The sequence below is a fragment of the Bos taurus genome, chromosome 1 (genome assembly GCF_002263795.3).
Source record: "Bos taurus isolate L1 Dominette 01449 registration number 42190680 breed Hereford chromosome 1, ARS-UCD2.0, whole genome shotgun sequence".
NCBI classification, from domain to species: domain Eukaryota; kingdom Metazoa; phylum Chordata; class Mammalia; order Artiodactyla; family Bovidae; genus Bos; species Bos taurus.
In genome coordinates, this window is record NC_037328.1 from 57,343,801 (window position 1) to 57,366,245 (window position 22,445).

The 22,445-nt window shown below is 38.3% G+C and overlaps 1 protein-coding gene across 7 annotated transcripts; it reads left to right on the top strand.

Annotated features, from left to right (window-relative positions):
* Window positions 1-76: 76 nt before the first annotated feature.
* Window positions 77-20,656, top strand: SLC35A5 (solute carrier family 35 member A5). Of its 7 annotated transcripts, none has more exons than NM_001076025.2 (7): window positions 77-240; window positions 1,082-1,227; window positions 5,978-6,076; window positions 7,403-7,536; window positions 10,201-10,268; window positions 16,560-17,340; window positions 18,978-20,022. In NM_001076025.2, the coding sequence occupies exons 2-7, from the start codon at window positions 1,101-1,103 to the stop codon at window positions 19,044-19,046; spliced, it is 1,278 nt and encodes a 425-aa protein (NP_001069493.2). In that variant the 5' UTR covers window positions 77-240; window positions 1,082-1,100; the 3' UTR covers window positions 19,047-20,022. The 7 variants fall into 7 exon arrangements, with proteins under 7 accessions (NP_001069493.2, XP_005201388.2, XP_005201389.4 ...); XM_005201331.5 differs by lacking the exon at window positions 77-240 and adding an exon at window positions 332-492 and having other exon boundaries at window positions 18,978-20,656; XM_005201332.5 differs by lacking the exon at window positions 77-240 and adding an exon at window positions 332-492 and having other exon boundaries at window positions 7,406-7,536; window positions 18,978-20,656.
* Window positions 20,657-22,445: the final 1,789 nt, after the last annotated feature.

Consider the following 22,445-nt stretch of genomic DNA (forward strand, 5'->3'; position numbering starts at 1 on the left):
GAGCGCGCCTGCGCAATGGGCGGCAGGTCCGGTCATTCCCCATCGGATCGTTATTGTGCTTTTTGTTCCGGAATAGGAGGGTCTTGTCCAGAGGCCTATTCGCCTTTCTTTTCCTCTCATAGCTCCCTCGCCTATGGACCCTAAAAGCTGCCGCTGCTGCTGCTGTTGCCGAGCGAGACAGTCATTGTCTCAGCTCTAGGATGTGCGTTCTTCCACTAGAAGCTCTTCGAAGGGACCGAGGTAACCGCGCCCCCCGCGCCCGGGGCAAAGAAGTGCGCGTGCGTTTGACGGGAGGGCGCAGCAGACCAGATCCCTCTTGCGCATGTGTGACAAGAAGGCGATCCTAGATGTTGGAGAGAAACCTGTCCTTACCGAGGAGGGGAGATACCTCTTTGGCCTCTGTAGGCTTAGGCCCGCTAGGGTTGTGGGTGTTGGCATTTTTCAACGCGTCTCCCATCAGTTTCCCAGGTCCTGTGCGCTGCTTTATACTAGGTTGGTTTGGGCAAGTTAATTATCCGGCCTAGAGTTTAGTAGCCTTAATATATCCAAAGAAGGCCTTAGAGTCATTGATATTTAAGTTGTCTTCTACTTTCAACAGTAATTCAGTATAAATTAACAGTAGTGTTTCGGATATTTTCATTTGGTCTTTATGGCAACGAAATCTTACCCAGCAAGCGCTTTTTCATCCTATGGAAAGACGCTACTGAGGAGAAAAATACAAATCTGAAATTATCTTCTAGAGCAAAGTTGCTCATAAGAATGAAAGTTAAAGCATTGTTTTTCTGCAGAATTCTGCAGTCCTAAAGTGTCCTTCTAAAGTGTCCAGGTTAGAGGACAGCACTTCTAACCTGGCTCTTGTCTTTACTGTCTAAGGAGTTCCCCCCTCCGATCAGAGATTTTAAAATTGACTCTTTGATTTCCTTTCCCCTGGTTTCTCTTGTACTCCTCAACTTTTGGTTTAGGTATAGCCATAGCTAGACATCTAAAAAAATTCCTTTTCTGTTCTTCACAAATAAGTGGTACTTGTGTTATGCTTAATCTGCCAGCATGGTTGCTGATTGAACTTATTATTCTCTTTAAGGGAATTAAAAAACAGTGGAATGGAAAGCAATTGTGGTCATCCCATGTTAAGCGTCTCGTCAGCAATGTATACATTCCTGCTGGGGGCCATATTCATTACTTTAAGCTCAAGTCGCATCCTACTGGTAAAATATTCAGCTAATGAAGGTAAGTTAAGATTTGGAATATGTATGGAGCACTTCCATCTAACTGCACATTTTCTTGTTTTTAGTTTCCTTGTATATAAAATGGGAATAATACTCTTAAAAGTTGGCCACCATCTGGTGGCGCAGATGGTAAAGAATCTGCCTGCAAGGTGGGAGACCCCAGTTCAGTCCCTAGGTGGTGAAGGGTCCCTGGAGAGGAGAATGGCAACCCACTCCAGTGTTCTTGCCTGGAGAATTCCATAGACAAAGGAACCCGGTGGGCTACAATCCAGGGCTACGGTCCATGAGGTCACAAAGAGTCTGACAGGACTGACTTTAAAAGCCCTCTGCTTCATGTAAATGATAAAACATGTTTAAATATGATTCTTTACTCTTGCATTCCTTACCAAGAAAAATTTTTGATGCTGAGTAAAATTTTTGTCAGTTAAGTACAGATCAAAACTTTTGCAGAACAGATCATAACATCTGACTGTTGCTTCAGTCAGCAAGTGTTTCTGAGCCTATAGCAATATATAACTTATTTTGAAATAGGAGATATATTTGGTCACCTGGCATTTGTAAGGTACTATTTTAATTACATTATCAGTGGAACAGTACAGGTTATTAGTTTTGGTAAATACGTACTCAAGAAATCTTTTATTATTCCTGATGTAAAAATTTATATTTTAACAGCTTAATTCACACTGAGCTAAATGTTAGTATTAAGGTTCAAAATGCATAATATGTAGACCTTATTCTTAAGAATTGACAGTTTATTAGTAGAGAAAATACATGTAAATGCATCAAGAAAATACAGTATAATTGCAGTTCTATACCAAAGATGCAGAGGTAGTTTAGAGTAGAAGGTGATATATTCTCTCTGAGAGAGCGTGACGTGGACTGCAAAGAGATCAGGGAACACTTCCCTGGTAAGGTGACAGTTGACCTACAAGAAGACAAGGTGGGCAAAGGTATTCAAAACAGAAGCAGCAGCCTGTAAAAATCGACAGATGTATCAAGAAGCCGGGTGGATTGTGAGAACATGTCATTCAGAATTACTGAGAAAAAATTTTAAGGACTTGGAGGAGGGGAGGAAGGAGTGCTTGGCTAGAGAGGGCAATGATCACATAGTTGATCACACAGGCCATGCTAAGGATCTGACACTTTATTCTCTAGGCTGTAGATTCTGGGGGACAGGGAGTACTTGGAGAACTGTAAACAGCTGGGTAAAATGAGAAAGACTGTTACAACAGCTGGCTGAAGACAAGACTAAAGGAAAAGAGAAGTAGCCAGTTGGGGAGTTTTACAAATTCGAGCCACAGATGATGAAAACTAATGAAAGATTTTAAAGTAGGAGTAGAGAAAAGAGGATAGATTCAAGAAATATTCTAAACATAGAAAACACAGGTAGTCTGTGTGGTAGTCTGGTGGTTAGGACTCCACTTTCTCACTGGCAGAGGGCCCTGGTTCAATCCCTGGTTGAGGGAACTAAGATCCTATAAGCGGTGTGGTGTGACCAAAAAAAAAGACAGGACTTGGAGAGTGTACTGAATGTGGAGACTGAAGGAGATGGAAGTATTGGATAGCTCACTCAGAGGTTTCTCGTTTAGATGCCCAGTAGACTAATGATGCTCCCAATTGAGATGGAGACCAAGGAGGAAGAGGAGATTGGACAGAGCTCATAGAGATTAAAATTTTAGCTCTTGTACCTCACATGAGGCCAGGAGCTGTGTCCTGCAGTGTCTAGCACTTCACACATGTCAAGGAACTGCCAGTGTAGTGAATAAATAGAAGATAGTTCTTCATGTGGATATATTTAGTGAGCATTAAATGTTCAAGAATACAGATTTGGAAACATTAATATTAAATTGACATTTAAAACTTGATGAGAAGAGGGCTCATTCAGGGTAAGCACACAGAATGAGAAAATAAGAGCCAAAGATAGAAATCTGAGGAATGCCGATGGTTAACAGGCATGTGAATACTCAGAAGGACCTTAAGAAGGAATTAGAAAGATGAGAGAACTAAATGCACATGACTTGTAGAAGGGAGTTTGAAGACCAGGGGGAGAATTGCAATATCAGGATGAGATAAGGATTAAAACCTGCCCTTTGGAATTACTAATTAGAAGGCTCAGGGACTAGATAGTTGGAGTACTGAGGTGGGATCAGAAACCAGACTGTTTGGGGACAAGCTCTGAGTGGAAAGTGGGTATAATGGAGGTTTTTTTTTGAGTTGGTAATCTTGAGCATATTTGTAGGAGAGGAGAAGAAGGCAATTAATAGAAAGACAAAAAAGATACACTGAAGCCAGAGGAAATACTTACTGTAACAAAGCTCCTGAAGAGAAGGGAAGGTTTTAATGGGGAGAATGGATGAATAGTGAGGCCATTGCTGTCCTCTCTGGGACTGAAGAGAAACCAGTAAGGATGAGTGTGGTGTAGACAAGATTGTGAGTGTGGGCAGAAGGTGAGTGGAATGATACCATGGCATGATTTGGAATCAGCCATGAGAGAAATGCAAGGAAAAAAACAAAACACAAGAATGAGTTGAAGAGCGGTGACAAGAGTTTGAAAGTTGTGGTCTGAGGCCCTCTATTTATGTGTGTGCATGTATGCTCATGTATATCATGCCAGAGAATAATGCAAGTATTGTTGGAGGATAATAGAATGTGATTTCAGTCTAGCTTTGAGCTCAGAAAGGGAGGGAAAGATGTTCTTAGCTAAGCTTTTAATGATGGACGAAGTTTAAGAGGCAGTTAAGTAAGTTCCTGTAGTACAGAACACTTAACTGCCAGGCATAGGAAGATGACTAACATGGTCCCTGTCTTATTAGAAGCTTACATTTTAAGGGTAAGACATACAACATAAAAAATAAACATAATACAGTGTTACAAGCACTGTTAAAAGATTTATAGGTAGTTACCCGAAAACTGGGTTCATCTCTTGATAGGTGTTGAACCAAAAGATACAACCAGGCCAAAGGTCAGGAGAAGAAAGGATTTATTACTTGTAGCAAGTAAGGAGAACACCTGAGAGCTTTCCCGAAGCAGTGTCTCCCCAAACAGCAAAATTGAGGAAGTTTTAAGTTAAGCTGCATTTTATGAAGGGGCTTGGGTTATTGACAGAATCCAAACTGTAGCTGACTGAAGTTGCGAGGGGCAGAAGAGATCAACATCGCCATCCCTTAGCTTCTGGTTGATGTGGTGGTTGAACACTGCAGTGTCATCTTTACCATTGAAACTGAACTGGGAGTCTTTATAACCGATATGGTCGAATATCTTATGAACTGATATCTTTACTGATATCTTTATAACTGATATGGTCAAATATCTTATGAACTGATATCTTGACTGATAACAGTTTATTCCTACATTCTTTTGTTTCCATAAGATTCTTAATTACTGAGACCTGTTCAGAGATAAGCATTGTGGCCAAGTTTAGGTCACAGATGACTTAAGCTAAAAATGGCATCTCATGTCAAGAGAGCCATGCCTGTTCTCTTTCTCCAGGGACCCCCAACTTCATCTGCTTACAGTAGTGCTACAGGATTGGAGAAGAATAAAGGATTGATTATGCATGGGTTGAGAAGGTCAGGGAAAACCACAGAAAAGAGGAAGAAAGGATGTTCTGGGGAGAAAGAATGTTGAGTTGGCTTTTTTCCTTTCTACTTGGCCAGTTTGGTTTTTTCATATGACAACCAAGGGAAACAAAGCAAATATTTTTTTAAAAATGCATGCCTCAAAATAGTACTGGATAAAATTTATGTTTGTCCTTGGTAAAACTATCGAACAAGTTGTTTGTAAGCATTTGGAAAAAAGAAGTAACAGCTAAGTCAATATGTACTAACCAAATCTCATTTCCTAATTAGATTGACTTGTAAGTTGGGACATCTCTTCCTAATGTGTCAGTGGGTTTGGATGTGTCTGAGAGCGTGTTTGTCCACTCCAGAGCCCTGGGCCAGTTGCCTCTTGCCTCAGGCTGCTTTCTTCTTGTTACCTCAACATCTGTTTGTCCCAAAGTGCCTAACAAATATTGTTTTCCATGTGGACCGTGATATGAAACAGATAGGAAACCTCTGAGTTAGGGAATATCACAGAATGTATGTTGGTTTAAGCAAGGCACATAAGACACTTAAGAGGAACCATGAGCTGGGTAATAATTCAACTACGTAAGTTGATAGCTGGTTGATGAGTCAGGCCCTGATTGTTAAGTAATAGTCCATTTAGAAGGTGGTCTCTAACACCATACCACAAAGCTTTCTTTGCTGGTAGCCCTAGCCCCCTCAGCACATTTTTCAACAACTTGAATGAAAACATTAGAGATGTAGTTCTCAATTTCAAAGATAATAAAATACTGGGGTAGGACTAACTAACACATTAGGTGCATTGACTCAAACATCAGAAAGAACAAAGCCAACTGGATGAAATTTAATGTAACCAGTATTAAAATCTAACTATTAAGTTTAGAAACAACTCTAAATTATTAACCATTAGTATATGTAAGCATTATATGGGTTTCCCTGGTGGCTCAGTGGTAAAGAATCTGCCTGCCAATACAGGAGATGCAGGTTCAGTCCCTGGAAGATTCCCCTGGAGAAGGAAATGGCAACCCACTCCAGTATTCTTGCCTGGGAAATCCCATGGATAGAGGAGCCTGGCAGGCTATAGTCCATGGAATCACAAAAGGATCAGACACAACTGGGCAGCTAAACAACAACAAACATTATATAGACCAAAATTTATAGTTAAAAAATATTTCTGTTTCGTTTCAGAGAACAAATATGATTATCTTCCAACTACTGTGAATGTGTGCTCAGAACTGGTAAAGCTGGTTTTCTGTGCGCTTGTGTCATTCTGGGTTTTAAAGAAAGGTGAGTCTTGACATGGTACTATATAACTGGTTAAAAATCAGAGAATCAAAAAATGTTAGAACTGAAAGGAACATTTTATGTCAGTTAGCCTAGCCCATTAATTGTATATATGAGGATGCTAAGATACAAATAGAAGTATGATTACCCATGTTTGGCAGGTAAGGAACAGGCTCAAACAGAAAGTGTGAGGTGGTGCTGGGTAGGAGGGGGCAGAGCCCCAACTGTCCTAGCGTCCTGTCCACTGCTTTGCCTCTTGACTTGTTCCTGTGGGGTGTCCCATAGGGAGTTAGTTTGTATCCAAGTTCAGAATCATCTAAATCGCTGCTGTCTAACTTGATATGTAGCATACTGGACAGCCATCCTCATTTCCTTTAGGGGAGGCGGCATACCACTTGGAAGTTAGAGAAACTATATTCTGGGGCAGATTATTTTACTTTTCTGAGTTCCAGTTTCATTAGCTATCAAATAAGGGTACTAATCCTTCCTCACATCTAAAGTAAGTAGCTTTTTGTGGCTATTAATTCTCCAGTTATTGAACCTTACCTCTCTACTACTTTGGTCTGCCTTCCCACATCAGGTAAACAGAGAACTTTAGACTGCCAAAGGCTTGCCCTGAAAGATGTCTTTTCATTTTCTAAAGTTTCAGTCTGTGCGACGTTTCTAGTTGGTAGAATACATTTCTTATCTCATAAAATGTATGTGTCATTTACTAGGGCTTAAATTTAAATTGACTTCTAACTTTTTGTTTTATTTTACATTCTCTGTTACAGCACCTTCCTAAGTTTTTGGAATCTTAGAGATAGGATAATAACTCATACTAGGATGAGTAAAAGTCAATTTTATCTACTCCCGTCTATTTAAGTTTTAGTTAATATCTCCCTTTTGTGATTCCCTCCCCCTCCTCCCCTCACACAGCCCGGCAGGGTAAAAAAATTCCAGCACAAGTGATTGATTTTTCTTTCCACTTAAAAATTTGAACTTGTTGATCTCTTTTGGCTTTATGCTCAGAGTAGTAAGAGAAACTGTAAAGGTATCCTGAGTTGCATTCTTCAGTGATACATCTATCTCAGGTTAGCAGAAATTAAGAAAATCGTAATTCCTAAGGTGTTGCTGATACCAGTGATGGACACAGTGGTGGGATGAAGAAAGACAGTAATGAAATCCTGTGTTGTCCTTGATTTCTCAAGACTAATAGTCACTTATGAAAACAAATTTGTTAAGCCTCTTTTAAAGAATTGTTGTCAGGAGTTGATATAAGTTACTTTCTCTAAAAGTATGTGCATTCTTATCAAGGTTATATATTTATTGCTGTATTTCTTTCTCCAGAAGATCATCAAAATAGAAAGTTGAGATGTGGTTCCTGGAAGGAATTCTTTAATTTCATGAAGTGGTCCATTCCTGCCTTTCTTTATTTCCTGGATAATTTGATTGTCTTCTATGTCCTTTCCTATCTTCAGCCTGTAAGTAAATAAAGACAAAGAAAATAACACTGAAAAGACAAGAGAAATGAATCCCAGAACTAACCTTTTTCTCTTTTTTAATTGTTTTCCTTACCTTTGTTAGTTTCTCATTGCCTCACTGGCCTTCCTAAGGTTTTACCAGAATCATCTGAGCACAGCCAATCTACTTGCCAGACTCTCCCACTGTGAAAGATAACTGTATTACACTGTGCTGACTGATCTGAAGGAGCTGCTTCCTGATCCCTGGATCTAGAGCCATCTCTGTGTAATCTTAACCTATCTGCCTAGTTTCTGAGCCATCCTGTGGTCATGCACCTCTAATGCTAATCTCAATACCCAGGACCTCCAGGCTGATTCTGTTGTTCAACTCAGAAAATTATATTCTCAGTGTACCGCTCTTATACTTGTTTTATGTGGTTTATATGTATTCTATTGGTATGATTTTCTTTTTGTGTTAGTCCTGTCATTTAACCAACAAGTTGTTTAAGGGTAGAGATTCTATCCTCCCAATCTAAATGCTGTCCATGACTGATAATACTAGAAATGCTTCTTATCTCTCCTGGCATTCCCTGTGCCAATTTAGAGAGCCACTAGTAATCAGAATTAAACTTTGGTCTTTTGCTTTTGGAGCAGAAAGTGGCAACCCATTCCAGTATTCTTTGCCTGGAGAATTTCATAGATAGAGGAGCCTGACGGGCTACAGTCCATGGGGTCTCAAACAGTTAGACACGACTGAGTGATTAACACATACTTCTGCTTTTACTTATTATTCATTTGGAATCACATGTATTTTTTTCCTCTCTATAATTTTATTTTATAAAATGAAAGTTTCTGTTGCTGCATTTAACAAAATGTGTTTTAAAGAGCAAATTCATTCATTTTGATTATAAGTAGGATTTCTGTTGACACTAATCCTGTGTTTGAAGCCTCTTTAGGTATAGCCAAATCAGTTTGAGAGTGGGGTGAAAAGGAGGGTGCAAGAAGGCACTGAGGTAGAGAACAGGAGTTTGATTCTTTTGCACAGTTTAGAAGATTAGAACCAGGCAAAACCAAACTGCTTGATAAAAATAGAATAATGTTACCATACTAGCCCAAAGGCAAGGACCTGGGCCAGAACCCCAGAGCACCTGAGGTTCCTTTACCTGTGGTCCATTTTATTAGTAAGTTCATTGCATCTAAACTGTGTCCTCTTCTAAATTCTTTCACTTTTGTTTTTCAGATCTGAGAATTCCTGTACCCAACGACATAATTTTTCACATTCAACAAGTATATGTTTGTTGTGTTTTGTTGGTATCTAACAGACTAGCTCTGAATTTATACCGCTTTGCTAAATCCCCAGTACTGAAGCAAGATTGCAGCTTCCTGTTGTTACAACTTATTGCTTTGCTCTTCCTTCCTCATCGCTTACAACCACAGATACTACAAAATAAATCCCTTGGCATTCATATTCTGTGTATTGCTGTGCCCAAGCCTAGTGGGAAAGAATTAGAGATGCATGGCAGTTTGGGGGCAAAGAGCTCTGATATTTTGTTTATTCTGTACTACTACCTGGACAGAGTAGATACAGGGCCCCAGGCCAGCGGGCTGTTTCATTGTGGACCTTTGCACTGCTGTTACTGTGACTGATCAGAGCCACCACTTTCCCCCTTACCAGCCACATACTTTTCTCATCTCTTACTTGTCTCCTAACCAGGAGTTTGCAAGCATTCATCTACAGAGAAAACCTTAATGGTTCCCATAAAAGTGGAGTGGAAAAAGAGCAATGTTGTATTCTTGGAGTTTTTGCTGGTTTTTATTGGATTTACTCATTTCTCTGATTCAGCTGTATATTAGTCATGTTTACTGGTTGTATAGATTGTGGAAACTCTTTAGGGTTTAATCAATGTAAAGTGACAGGAAGAAGGCAGTAGGACTTGTTTTTAAAAATAATTAACATTGTCAGATCCAGTTATGAGGATAGTGATAAATTTCATACTTTCTGGGCCAAAATGTATATATATTCAGATTAATATTCTCATATGTGCAATTTTACTAAATTCAGAGAAACAAACCTTTATAAAAATCTGGCTAGCACCTTTCTAATTTTTTCCATTGTTCAGAACAATGGGAATAAATCCAAAGGACTGTCAAGTATGAGTTTGGTAATGAATCACTGATATTGAATCACTGTAGTTCAACCAAGTAAATTGATTTCATTCTAGAACATTAAAAATGCTTAAAAACCTATACCTCTGTCTTCCTAATGTATAAATGAGCCTAACAGTACTTGCCTTTTCTCTCTACCCACAGAATCAGCGTTAAAAGACTATATAAATCTCTTTGAGAGCTTGAAAAAGTATGCTTTATAGTCATGGTAACTATTATTTCTGGACTTAAACCTTTAGAGTTTATAAGTATTTCCAGATCTGCTCTTACAGATTATTACTCAGGCATTTGCTGAACTTCAGCACATTTTCAAAGCCTGTACAATGATTTGATCATATCTGCATAAATTCAACCAGCAATAAAAATAGAATTTAATCCTCTAGTGAAGTAGTTGCCCTAATAACCCCTCTGGGTTTTGACCAAAAAGCTTTTTTTGTCAGGTGAACTTGCACCAAGCTGGGAGATTTCTGAGGTCAGTGCTTTGTTTGGATTGTAACTCTATCTTCTCTTTCTTTCTAGGCCATGGCTGTTATCTTCTCAAATTTTAGCATTATAACAACAGCTCTCCTATTCAGGATAGTACTGAAGTAAGTAACTTGTTGTGAAAGCATATATCATACTTTAAAGTGGCACCGCCTTGTTTCAGATGATATACCCTCTGAATCCCAAGGCCGGGATTTTATTGCTAATTGGCTTTGTGTATTGGGCAGGTTGTCTAACCCATCTGGAAAGCAGTTGCAATTCACTGTTTGAAATGTTTTTCCTTAGCATCTCAAAAAAAGAGACAAATGACTGGATTTTAATTATTTTAATTTTTAGTGCCGGATTTTCAACAAAGAATTCATTAGCTTTTTCTTTTTTTTTTTTAACAGAATCTCTGTACATTAATAGGGAACCAAGAAGTTCCTAAAATTAATGTATTTGTTATTTGGAGTTTGGAGATGATAAAAAGTGACAAATTGTCTTTATTAAAGTCCTTGAGATAAGTATATTATTTAAGCTGTAACTGGCAGAGGATTTGCATCACATTTAAATAGTCTCTGCTGCAAAGAAAAGGCCAGAATGTCCTAAAGTGATACAGGATCTGGGCACTTAACTCCGGTTTAATTTGTTGTTTAATGATGGTGGTGATGATGGGAAATAAAATAACTTTTTGTTATATTTGTTGTGATTGTTTTAATTTTACATTTACTTTCTGTTTTTAATTTCTTTCTCAGTGTACTGTGACAGAGTGTTTTCATAATTGATGTGCACAGAAGGGTGAAAGGCTTGGTACATAGGCACTCAGCAGTTATTTGTGGAATTCCTTGATGCATTCAGTTTAGAAATTATATGATATTCTTGAAAGATTTTCTTTTACCTTGAGGAAGCATTCAGTTTAGTGGTTGATGTAAGATATGGGGAAAAAAATGAACATAGCATTTCAACCAATTTAAATGTTAGAGCAACTGAAATTTGCTTTTTGATTACTTTCTTCATTTATGAATTGTGAGAATAATTCAGTCCAACTAATAAGTAAAGAATGCTAATCCAAAAACATTTTATGGTCTTTAAAATCAGCGTGAATGTCACTTAGTAGGATAAAAGTTGGCTTCTAAGGAGATATATGTAAGCAATTATATTTTTATATTGAGTCCTGTGATAAAATTGAGATTCATTTCCATAAAGGAAAAACTATTGGCACTGACACACAAAAAGGTTCACTATTAGGGGAGCAATGGTTTCAAAAACATGCATTTTTTTGTTTTGTTTTGTTTGAGGTTTTTTTTTTTACCTTTAAGTTAAAAAAACGTTTTCTTCCTATGAAATGATAGTTTATGCGTATGCATGGTGTTACTATGTAATGCATAAGTATTATGCAAAAATTACATTAATTTAAAACTGATTTTCCCAAAGAGAAGGTTAAAAGTATGTTATTGCCTGGCTTGAGATTGGCCAGTAGCTCTAGCTGTGTCCAGAGTTGGTTGGTTGTTTTTTTTAGTGACTCCAGAGCATGAGCAGGGCCATAGGCTGAGGTGAGGGCCACTTGGAAAAGCCCTGCCCAGGGTGCCCTGACTGCCATGTGGGCAGCTATGCGGGGAGGCTCTCCATCAGGCAGTGACCAGAAAACCCTAGGGCCTCCACAGGGCCTCTCCGCCCTATTTTAACTTAATCCCGTAAGGACCACTAATGGTAGGTGCAGTTAGACTGGGCCTGCCTGGAGCCCGGAGCCACTAAGCATTTTGCAGCCTTTGGGCAGCTCCCCTTGGCTGCAGAGGAGGGAGTCTAGGTGAATAGGCTGGGGGCAGAGGGGCAAACAACATTATGAACTATTGTTCAAACTTTTTTTTCAATGATTTTACCTTTTAATATTCAAAGCAGTAATATTGATTCTTAGGCATTTGTTAACTTTGTTGTTAGTATCTCTGTTTTTTTTTTAAGCTTTATATTTTGTTTTGGGGTATAGCCGATTAACAGTGTTATAATAGTTTCAGGTGAACAGCGAAGGGACTCAGCCATACATAGTATGTGTATCCATTCTTCCCCAAACATCTCTCCCATCCAGGCTATACAGTAGGTCCTTGTTGGTTATCCATTTTAAATATGGCAGTGTGTACATGTCCATCCCAAACTCCCTAGTATCCGTTCACTCCATCCTTTCCCTCTGCAACTGCAAGTTCATCCTCTAAGTTTGTGAATATCTCTTTGTTTTGAATACTTAGAAGTTACTTGGTAAAGAAACAATAAATCACTCCATTTTTATTATTTCCAGGAGCTTTAATTTAGTTCCCAGAGTGAATCTTAGTTTGAGTAATTCACAAATCAGCCCTGAAGTTACTTGAAATAGTAGAGCTAAAATATGATAATAAACCTAATAATGTATTTTATGGAAATACCTTTTAAGTATTACCTGTTAATAAATTTTAAAATCAATTTTGTTCTGTTTTGATCTTTTTATTGGTGGTAATGTATATTGCTTGATTTCCCCTATGTAACTTGATTTTTGTGACTCTTTGATGGTCTTTTGCAATAAAATTTTGACCTAAAAATAGTTTGAGTTTTATCCCAAGTTCTTAATTTGTTTGCCATAAATAACTCATTTAGAATATTGAAGATCTTGTCTTATACTTGACTCTGGCAAAGCCATCAAATACCTTTCCCATACAGGTAAAGAGTATAAGGCTATACAGGTAGAAAAAAAATAAGTCCAATGACTAATGCAGGAATATACTTGTAAGAATTTGAAAGTGAGAAAAAGAAAACTACCACTATCCAAATGTCTTATTCTAAATCCCATATGAATGCATAGATTCCCTCTTTGAAGTATAATTAATGATTCAAGTGGAAATATGATGAGCATGCCTCAGAGCCCCATTGGTTTGCCCTTAAGGCTTGGCAGAGTTGTATACTCTTGTTTGCTAGGCTTTAGGGAATAATATTTCAACCTGAACATCAAGATTTGGGAACAGAACCAGGAACAGCACTTTCTTTTACCTAAAGAATGTGTATGAGTTTTTCTGATTTCTTCAATGGGCAGGGAAAAAAATTATTAAAAAACATATTTTGAAACTTTCATAGGTATCTTGGAAGCGTGGTAAACTTTACTTTCAGAAGTAGCAGGAAACACAAAAGTGCCACTCAGTAATATAAGCATTTCCCCAAAACCATTCATTCCCATGATAAATATTTTTTATAAGTTCTCATGATAAATATGTCCCTGGTCATCCTCTGTGCTAATTAGAAAGGTATGATGTATGGTTTTTTGAAAAAAGTTATTTTTCCACTTAAATATTTTCTTGCTCTGCCTTGGTTTACCACCAAATATGGTGTATATATGTATTTTGTGTATATGTATGTACGTATATATACACACTTTAGAAAATTTAACTTAAGATATGTGAGTTTTCATTCATCATTCCTTTGATGAAGAGCTAAGGCCTTTCCTTTATGTGTATCTGGGATTTGCTGATGGGAGTTCTTTGGCTTCTTTCTTGCTTGAACCTACCTTCATTATACATCATCCATGGTTTCCAGTTCCAATTTCTTTAAAGTGGAACAAGCCTTAAAAATATTTTTATAGTAGATTCTTTATTATTCATTCCCCAATCTTAAAACTCACCTGCACCTAATTCAAAGGCAGTTTTTTTTTAAATCTTGTGATTTGCCTAAAGCTTTCAAGTTAGTTTTCATAAAAATAGCAATCCTTTTCTTTCACACATAATTTATGGTTTCTATAATCATTAAAATATATGATTAGAATAATGAGCTAACCTGGCAAAAACAAGTTTTGGAACTGACACTTGTTTTGAGCAAAAAGTTCACTTGGGAGGAGAGGCCCTCAGGTTCAGCAAGCAGCCTTCCAGTCAGGAGCGGTCAGCTCCACACATCAATCTGAATGTCTCACAGAGCAGTGGAGAGGTCGGTTGAGTGTCTACTGTTGTTGTTCTGTTTCGAAGTTGTGTCTGACTCTGCAACCCCATGGACTGCATCACGCCAGTCTTCCCTGTCCTTCACTGTCTCCCGAGTTTGCTCAAACTCATGTCCATTGAGTTGATGATGCCATCCAACCATCTTATCCTCTGTTGTCCCCTTCTCCTCCTGCCCTCAATCTTTCCCAGCATCAGGGTCTTTTCCAGTGAGTCGGCTTTTTGCTCAGGTGAGGTGGCCAGAAGTATTGGAGCTTCAGCTTCTGCATGAGTCCATCCCCTAAACTGAGGAGGACTCTTCTGGGCATAATCAGTCATCATTTCTAAGAGTGCAGATTCTCAGCTCACTTTACAGAATAACTTAACTGTTATATTTTCTTTGCTGAAAATCTATTTTCAGCCTAGTCCTTAGTAATTTTTAACCCCCAGAACATTCCTGAATGAGTTATTATTTATAGCAGTTACCATTTAGCTTGTATAAGGCTTTACTTTCTTAGGTTCTTTTTTCTCAGTGTCAATATTAGTGAAAATCTATAGCTTCTAAAGGACCTGTAGAGTATTATCATTGCCTCTTTTACCTTGATGTGTAGTAATTGCTTATATGATGATTCTTATAAATTAAGCACTTCATCTGTGTCTTCAATTTCCATCACATTAGCTTTCTACCACTGAAGGTGTGCCACTTGCACCTTCAGAAATGTAAGTGACTAGTTAACAGTTTCTGACCTCATGAAGTAGGACTATGCTAGTCCAGTCACGAAGTGCTAGATCTGGTTATTTGAAAGTGTCTGCACAAGAAGACATATGATATGATCAGATAGTGCTGCTTTTGAGACTGTGTAGTTAGCAGTTTCACAGCATGAAACTCTATGGAAGCATTGGTAAGAACAAACACGTATTCTCATATAGTCATACTGGGTACTCAGAATTGTATTGATACATAAGAATTGCATTGGTCCAGGAGGAGGACTTAAGAAAACCATAACTCGGACTGCTTCCTTGCTCTCATGAATACATGACCTTAGGGAGGTCAGTTAACCTCTGAGAACCATTTCCTGCCCTAGAACAAACTGCCTGACCCATGGTAGATGCTCAACAAATGCTGCAGAATTCTTCTAGTTCTCACCTGTTGCTTTACACATCTGCCTTTGTTTATGTTGCTCTATTCTTGGTATCCCTCTTCTTCATCTGACTGACTGATCGTCAAACTTGAAGGTGTTGTCACCTCCAGAAGCGTCCTTGGCTGTTCCCACCTGACTGCCATCCTCCTCTTTCCTTAGTCAACGTAAATTCTTTTAGCCTTTGCATAGACTCTTGCCTCTGCCTGGATATATCATCAACTCTCTTTTCACATGACAAACTTCAGTTTATTTTTCATCTTTCAGCTTAAGTGTCATCTCTTCAAAGTGATACCTGATTCTATTTACAGACTCAAGTGTTCCTTCCTCAGTGTAACCTAGTTGTTCTGTGTATCACATGTCACACGTTATATTGTCATCATTTAGGTATGACTCTCCCTATTAAAGTATAAATTCTTAGAGAATGGAGACCAAGTCTTTTTTGTCTTTGCAGAATGCCTGGCACATAGTTGATACTCATTAAGTGTCCGTTAAACTGAGTTTAGAAAATGGAATAATAATCATTACATCCTCTTTTTCTCAAAATGTGTTTTTGGACAAAGTAAATAAATACTTTGTCAACTGAAACACTAAAAAATATATATATATTTTAACTTGTCTTATCCAACAGGAGTTTGGGGGGTAATGCCTTATGATGAGGCTATGGATCAGGGAGCTAGCTTCCTCCTTAAATCATTTCTGGATCGTGAATACTTTTGAAAATTTGACAGAGCTTTGAAGGGTCTCCTGGAGAGGGTGGGGAAGGCCAGAAATTCACCTATGTATTATAGAACCTTTGGCACACACTGTAAGAATTCACAGAAAAGTGCATCACATTTTCTTCCAATTCATGGAAACTTGATTAAGAATTCCTGCTTTAATGTACTTTATTCCCAGATAAAAAGTGATTGTACCAAACAACTAAGATCAGCTCTCAAGGTAGAGAGGAGACTTGGTTAAACATAAAAGTTCGAAGGAAATTTACAATGTGAAGATCCCCTGAAGGAGGAAATGGCAATTCACTCCAGTAATCTTGCCTGGAAGATTCCATGGACAGAGGAGCCTAGGGGAGGTTGCAAAAGAGTCAGACATGACTGAGTGACTAAACAACAGCTAGGAGAAATGCCTGGATGGCCTTAAGGGACAATTACTCTAAAAAGTGAATAAAAATAACAAGTTCAAGAAGCAGACTCACCCAACAGGTTTCCTTTGAACTTGAATTGTAGAGAATGCTAGCAAAAATGATGTGGTTCAGGCAACCAAGTACTCAAGTAATTAAGTGTTCAATAGAAACAGTTGATGTGGGAGGGGAGAAAATGAGTAATTAAAAATCTCCTTTCTCATCTTTGAACAGGAGGCATCTAAACGGGATACAGTGGGCTTCCCTCCTGATTCTGTTTTTGTCTATTGTGGCCCTCACTTCTGGGACGGAGACCTCACAGCATAGCCTGGCAGGACATGGATTTCATCATGACGCCCTCTTCAGCCCATCCAATTCCTGTCTTCTCTTCAGAAGTGAGTGTCCCAGGAAAGACAATTGCACAGCAAAGGAGTGGACATTTTCTGAAGCTCAGTGGAACACGACGGCCAGAGTTTTCAGTCACATCCGTCTTGGCTTGGGCCATGTTCTTATTATAGTCCAGTGTTTTATTTCTTCAATGGCCAATATCTATAATGAAAAGATACTGAAGGAAGGGAACCAACTCACCGAAAGCATTTTCGTACAGAACAGCAAACTCTATTTCTTTGGTGTTCTTTTTAATGGACTGACCCTGGGCCTTCAGAGCGGTAACCGTGATCAGATTAAGAATTGTGGGATTTTTTATGGCCACAATGCATTTTCAGTAGCCCTTATTTTTGTAACTGCATTCCAGGGCCTCTCGGTGGCCTTTATTCTGAAGTTCCTGGATAACATGTTCCATGTCTTGATGGCACAGGTCACCACTGTCGTCATCACAACGGTGTCTGTCTTGGTCTTTGACTTCAGGCCCTCCCTGGAGTTTTTCTTAGAAGCCCCATCAGTTCTTCTCTCAATACTTATTTACAATGCCAGCAATCCTCAAGGTGTGGAAAACGTACCTAGGAAAGAAAGGATTCGAGATCTAAGTGGCACTCTTTGGGAGCGCTCCAGTGGGGTAAGTTTGTGAGGATGCTGCTGCTTCCCAAATTCAAAGCGTGGTTATACGAGAAAAGAAATAGATTAGGGCTGTTTTATCACAGGATATATCTGATCTCTGTGAGTTTAAAAAATCATTCAACATTTGCTGGACTCCTTGTGTGTAAGGGCTCATGATAGTACTGTCAGGGGTTGAAAAAAATTATAAATCAGAGTGTCAAGGGCCTTATCCATTAGCTGTATCATAGAATATTACAGAGTCATAGAGCCAGAGATGCTTCATAGGTTATCTTGTCTAGTCTCCATAGCTTTACAATGAAGAAACAGACTCTAAGAGGCTTACTGGGTGACAGATATTAAGTGAAAGAGCTTGTAACAAACCCATGAGGTCTGACTCCTTATCCATTCATTACTCTTCTCACTCCACCATAGTTGAGGAAAAAAACTTCTTTGATAAGAAAAGTTGATCTTCAACATTAGTAAGTCTTGTTAAATGTATCACTAAATTGAAAGCCTAGCTCTTTCCGTTTCTTGGTAGTTACTCATAAACCAGAGGGTTGCTGAAGGACATGCCTTGTTTATCTCACTAAGAAGCTGGTCCCCAAAAGAATCTCTGCAGGTTGACCAAAACTGTTTTCTAGAAAAGTACACATGCAGTTATTCTGAATATTCTTCTAAGTGCTTATAATCGTTTTAGGAAGGTCTGCAATGGCACCCCACTCCAGTACTCTTGCCTGGAAAATCCCATGGATGGAGGAGCCTGGTGGGCTGCAGTCCATGGGGTCTCAAAGAGTCGGACACGACTGAGCGACTTCACTTTCACTTTTCACTTTCATGCATTGGAGAAAGAAATGGCAACCCACTCCAGTGTTCTTGCCTGGAGAATCCCAGGGACGGGGAGCCTGATGGGCTGCCATCTATGGGGTCGCACAGAGTCTGACACGACTGAAGTGACTTAGCAGCAGCAGTGATCTTTTGGAGGCTCAAGTTAGGAGTTAGATGTATGTTTAAATAAAACATAAAATAGAGTCCTCTATCTAGGTTTAAATTTACAGTTCTCATGAATACAAAAGATAGTTCACACAATGAACATACTTCGTGTAATAGTTCATACATACAATGAACATTTTACTCTGAGAAAGTTAGCTTATTGTTTATTAGAGTTCATGGTAGAACTTCCCTCATTAATGCCTCTGAAGTGATGATACGACAGATTCTTAAAATGGAAAAACTATAAGCCTGCTCTGATCTCAGTCAGAGTATAGATTTATAAATTCTGTATTCTTTTCCAAAAGTCTAATAACACCGTTTGCCCTACTTTTTTAGGTAAAAGAAAATGAATTTAGGTAACACCTAGTTTATACCTATTTTTGCAACCTTTAGTCATTTCCCTTCAGGACCAGCAGAGGGCGCGCTTTACTTTGCTCTTGTTAACTTTGAAATTCAAATACTTAGAAGTGCATTCCAATTTTTATGATCTCATTATATGTCTAAAATTAACTTTCCAAGAATAAGTATTTCATTTCATTTAGCCAGATTATAGTTTAATTAAATAAGATCCATGATTTGTTAGTAAGGGTTCTCATTAGTAATCATTAAAAATGGAGCATTTCTAGTTTTGTCCTAATTAATTACTGATTTCATGTTTCCTTTTAGGATGGAGAAGAACTGGAAAGACTTACCAAACCCAAGAGTGATATTGAATCAGATGAAGATACTTTCTAAGTGGTACCCAAATAGTTGGCAGCTATCACAAACATTTTCACTATGTGTGATAATTATCTTTTCACTTTGATAAACCAAGAACATTTCTAAAGCATAAAACTCTTTGCATATATCTAACCATTCCCAAAATAATTCCAACCAAAGCTTAGAGGACCTAAAGGCTAAAAAGTTCTAAGGAACTGACATAAGAGTAATAGTATGGAGACTGCATTAATGACATGGTACTTAGTACATTGTGGGCTTACCAGGTGACACAGTGATAAAGAATCCATTACAGGAGATGCAGGTTCGATCCCAGGGCTGAGAAGATCCCCAGGAGTAGGAAATGGCAACCTGCTCCAGTACTCTTGCCTAGACAATTCTTTGGACAGAGGAGCCAGGTAGGCTATAGTTCATGGGGTCTCAAAGAGTTAGACGGGACTGAGCACACACCCAAACACTTAGTAAGTCAAGATACATTTGCAAATTATTTTCCTCCTCCTCCATTCCAAAATAAACTTGTGATAATCATGTTAGCTTTACCCTGTAAGTATACAAATAGAGATCAGTTTGCTAGATTTTCATAATTGTGTGGTTCTGCTCTGCATGCCATAGTCTTCCCTTTTTTATCATTATAAATATCACTTAGGTTGTCCTTTGAATTTTGAGGTCATGGAGATAGTCATTTTGTAATTAAAAAGCAATGTGACTCTTTCTAAAAAATTTGCTTGAAGGCCACAACATTGATTTGAGAATAATGTAGTCTGCTAAATATTTTGCCAAAGAAACAAAATTTTCAACAAAAATCTCAGAATTTTAATTTTTAGGAATTTTCAGGGAATTTTAGTTTTAGTGATTATCCTTTGATGTTTTTCTATACAAAAAAGCTTCAATTTAGGTGAAAGTTGGTTTCCAGTCCTCAGTTATCACTTGTATTTTACATCAGTTAAGCCAGCTGTGATGGGTTTTTTCTCCACAGTTTGAGCATGTCACTTTTGGATTATTCTATTTCAGAGAACTAATAAGCTACTTTTATTAGTTATTAAATAGAAGTTATGATTATTATATGTATTTATAGCATATTCTGTTCCTAAAGGTTAAGCCACTGGCTTCAGATCCTGCCAGACTGTTGGTAAGACTAGTGCCGAAGACTTCCTTTTAAAAGAGTCACTTTGCAAACAAATGACTTTTACTGAACTATGAATGGTGTTACTCTAAAAAGAGGAAGGCTAGTCATAAATAAAGCACTTTATAGTAACTTATTTCACACTTAAACTGCATGGTATTTTTAGAGGTATTTTTGCATGCATCCAATTGAGTCTATGAGTTAGAAGAGTCAGGTGATAGGTAATTTAAAAATGAGGAAACAAATGATTTGCCCAAGACTGTACAGCTGGATGGCGATAGGACAAGAGCTGACTTTAGCTAATAGGCTTGTGTGTTTACAGAGTACTATACTGTAAATATGAGCTTTAAGGTATCATTTTCATACAGTTTGTATGTCTTTTTTCCCCCTAATTTTCATGTAGATAAATATAAGATGATGCTATTAATCCATCTGTGATAGCCAGAATAATATGAATGGCAAGAGTTGGTGGAAATTTATAAATAAAATAATTATTAAACCCTTACCTTGTGTTGCCACTTTGTCATATGAGGTGGAATACAGAGTATTTTTAATTTCAAAACTTTTAAAACTTTCTCTTCCAGGAGATCTTGATTTCTGAGAATAACAAAATTCTTACTTTAGTCATAGGTTTTCCATCAGAGTACTGTGAGCAGGAAGATTACCTTATTATGGCAGTTCACTTTAAAGTTGGCAAAGAAAATCAGTTCTAGGAAGACCTCACTTTGAAGAAATATAGCATACAAAACATACTTATGAGACAGATAAAATTCCAACAATATTATTTGTGAAGGTATTGCCTACAGAATATATTAAATAGCAGATTCCACTAATTCATAGAGATTGGTTTTCTCATTCACAGTTACTTTTTTTCACCCTCCTTTTCAGGAAAGCATTGCTTGCCTAAAGTAAGGTTTACTTGTGCTAACTTACAAATTAGAAGGAAGGAGCTGGAACTAAATAAAATGTTAAGTTCTGATGTGGATGCACTGGAGTACAGTTGACTCTCAACACGGTTAACCTTCATGGGTCCACTGACATGCAGATTTATGGTACTATATGATCACTGGTTGAATCCTCAGATACATAACTGAAGAAATGAAGGGCAGTCTGTGGGTCTTGAGCATCCTCAGCTTTTGGTATCCTCAGTGGGCCCTGGAACAAATCCCCTGCAGATGCCAAGGAACACCTGTACTTTGTGGGTGCTACTGTTTTAATAATAAGAGAATAATTCTCTTCATACCTTCGTAAGGTACGAAGTTTATAGATACCACATCCTATCATCTTGGATGTTCCTGTATCAAGTGCATAATCTGAGAAGAACGAAGGTCATGTGGAAAAAGTAGACTTCTTTTCTGTTCGAAAGAACAAGTTAATGGCGTAATGCTTATTCTCTCCGTATAAGAAGACTCTTCTAACAAATGGTACTTTCCAACAATGGAGAAGGCCCTCCTGAAGAGTGATAGAGAGGAGTAGTAAACTCTCCATCACTGAAGTGTTAAGGAGAGATTCTATCAACCGGATGATTCAGAAGTGATTCTGTCATTGGTATTGTATAGAAGTTGGACTAAGTAATTTCCAAGGTCCCTTCCTATTTTTAGATACTCTTCTAAGCAGTTATGACCTACAACTAATGCGCTGAATCTGCTCTCTCCATAGTTTTTGAGTAGTCTTTGGTTGGACCACAAGTATGTTCTGCAGTGAGCTGATTCCAGCTTTGTCACTGGTCCTAGGATCGAACTTCTATCCAGGAGTGCACCTAATCCCTAGGGGAAGCAGAGTGTGGCCATTGGTTGTAGAGGGAAAGACGGCTTAGACCCAGAATCCCAAATCCTTGGCCAGCCATGTCCTGCCAGAGGTTTTCAAGGTCCATATGCAGAGGAGACTAAGGAAAGAGTTTCTTGTTTATAACTAAGGCTTTCTGTGCCTGAATCCTCATGGGGAAGCAACAGCTTGGAGCTGAGTTAGACCATGTGTGGCTGCAGGGAATCCTGTTCTTGTACAGGCCCAGCCTTGACCCAAAACACACCAGGTCCTCCTTGGCAACCTCTCCTTTACTTAAGTCCTGATTTTTCTTGCAAACTCTTACCATTCTAGTATGGAGCAGAGGTGGAAAAAGTCAAACCCAAAGGAAAGAGAGTTGTTTTCCTTCTCTAAAGCCTAGAGCAAACTTTCTGAAATTGAGTAATATATTTGTTGCTGTTGTTTAGTCACTAATCCGTGTCTGACTCTTTGTGACCCATGAACTGTAGCCCACCAGGCTCCTCCTCTCCATGGAATTTTCCAGGCAAGAA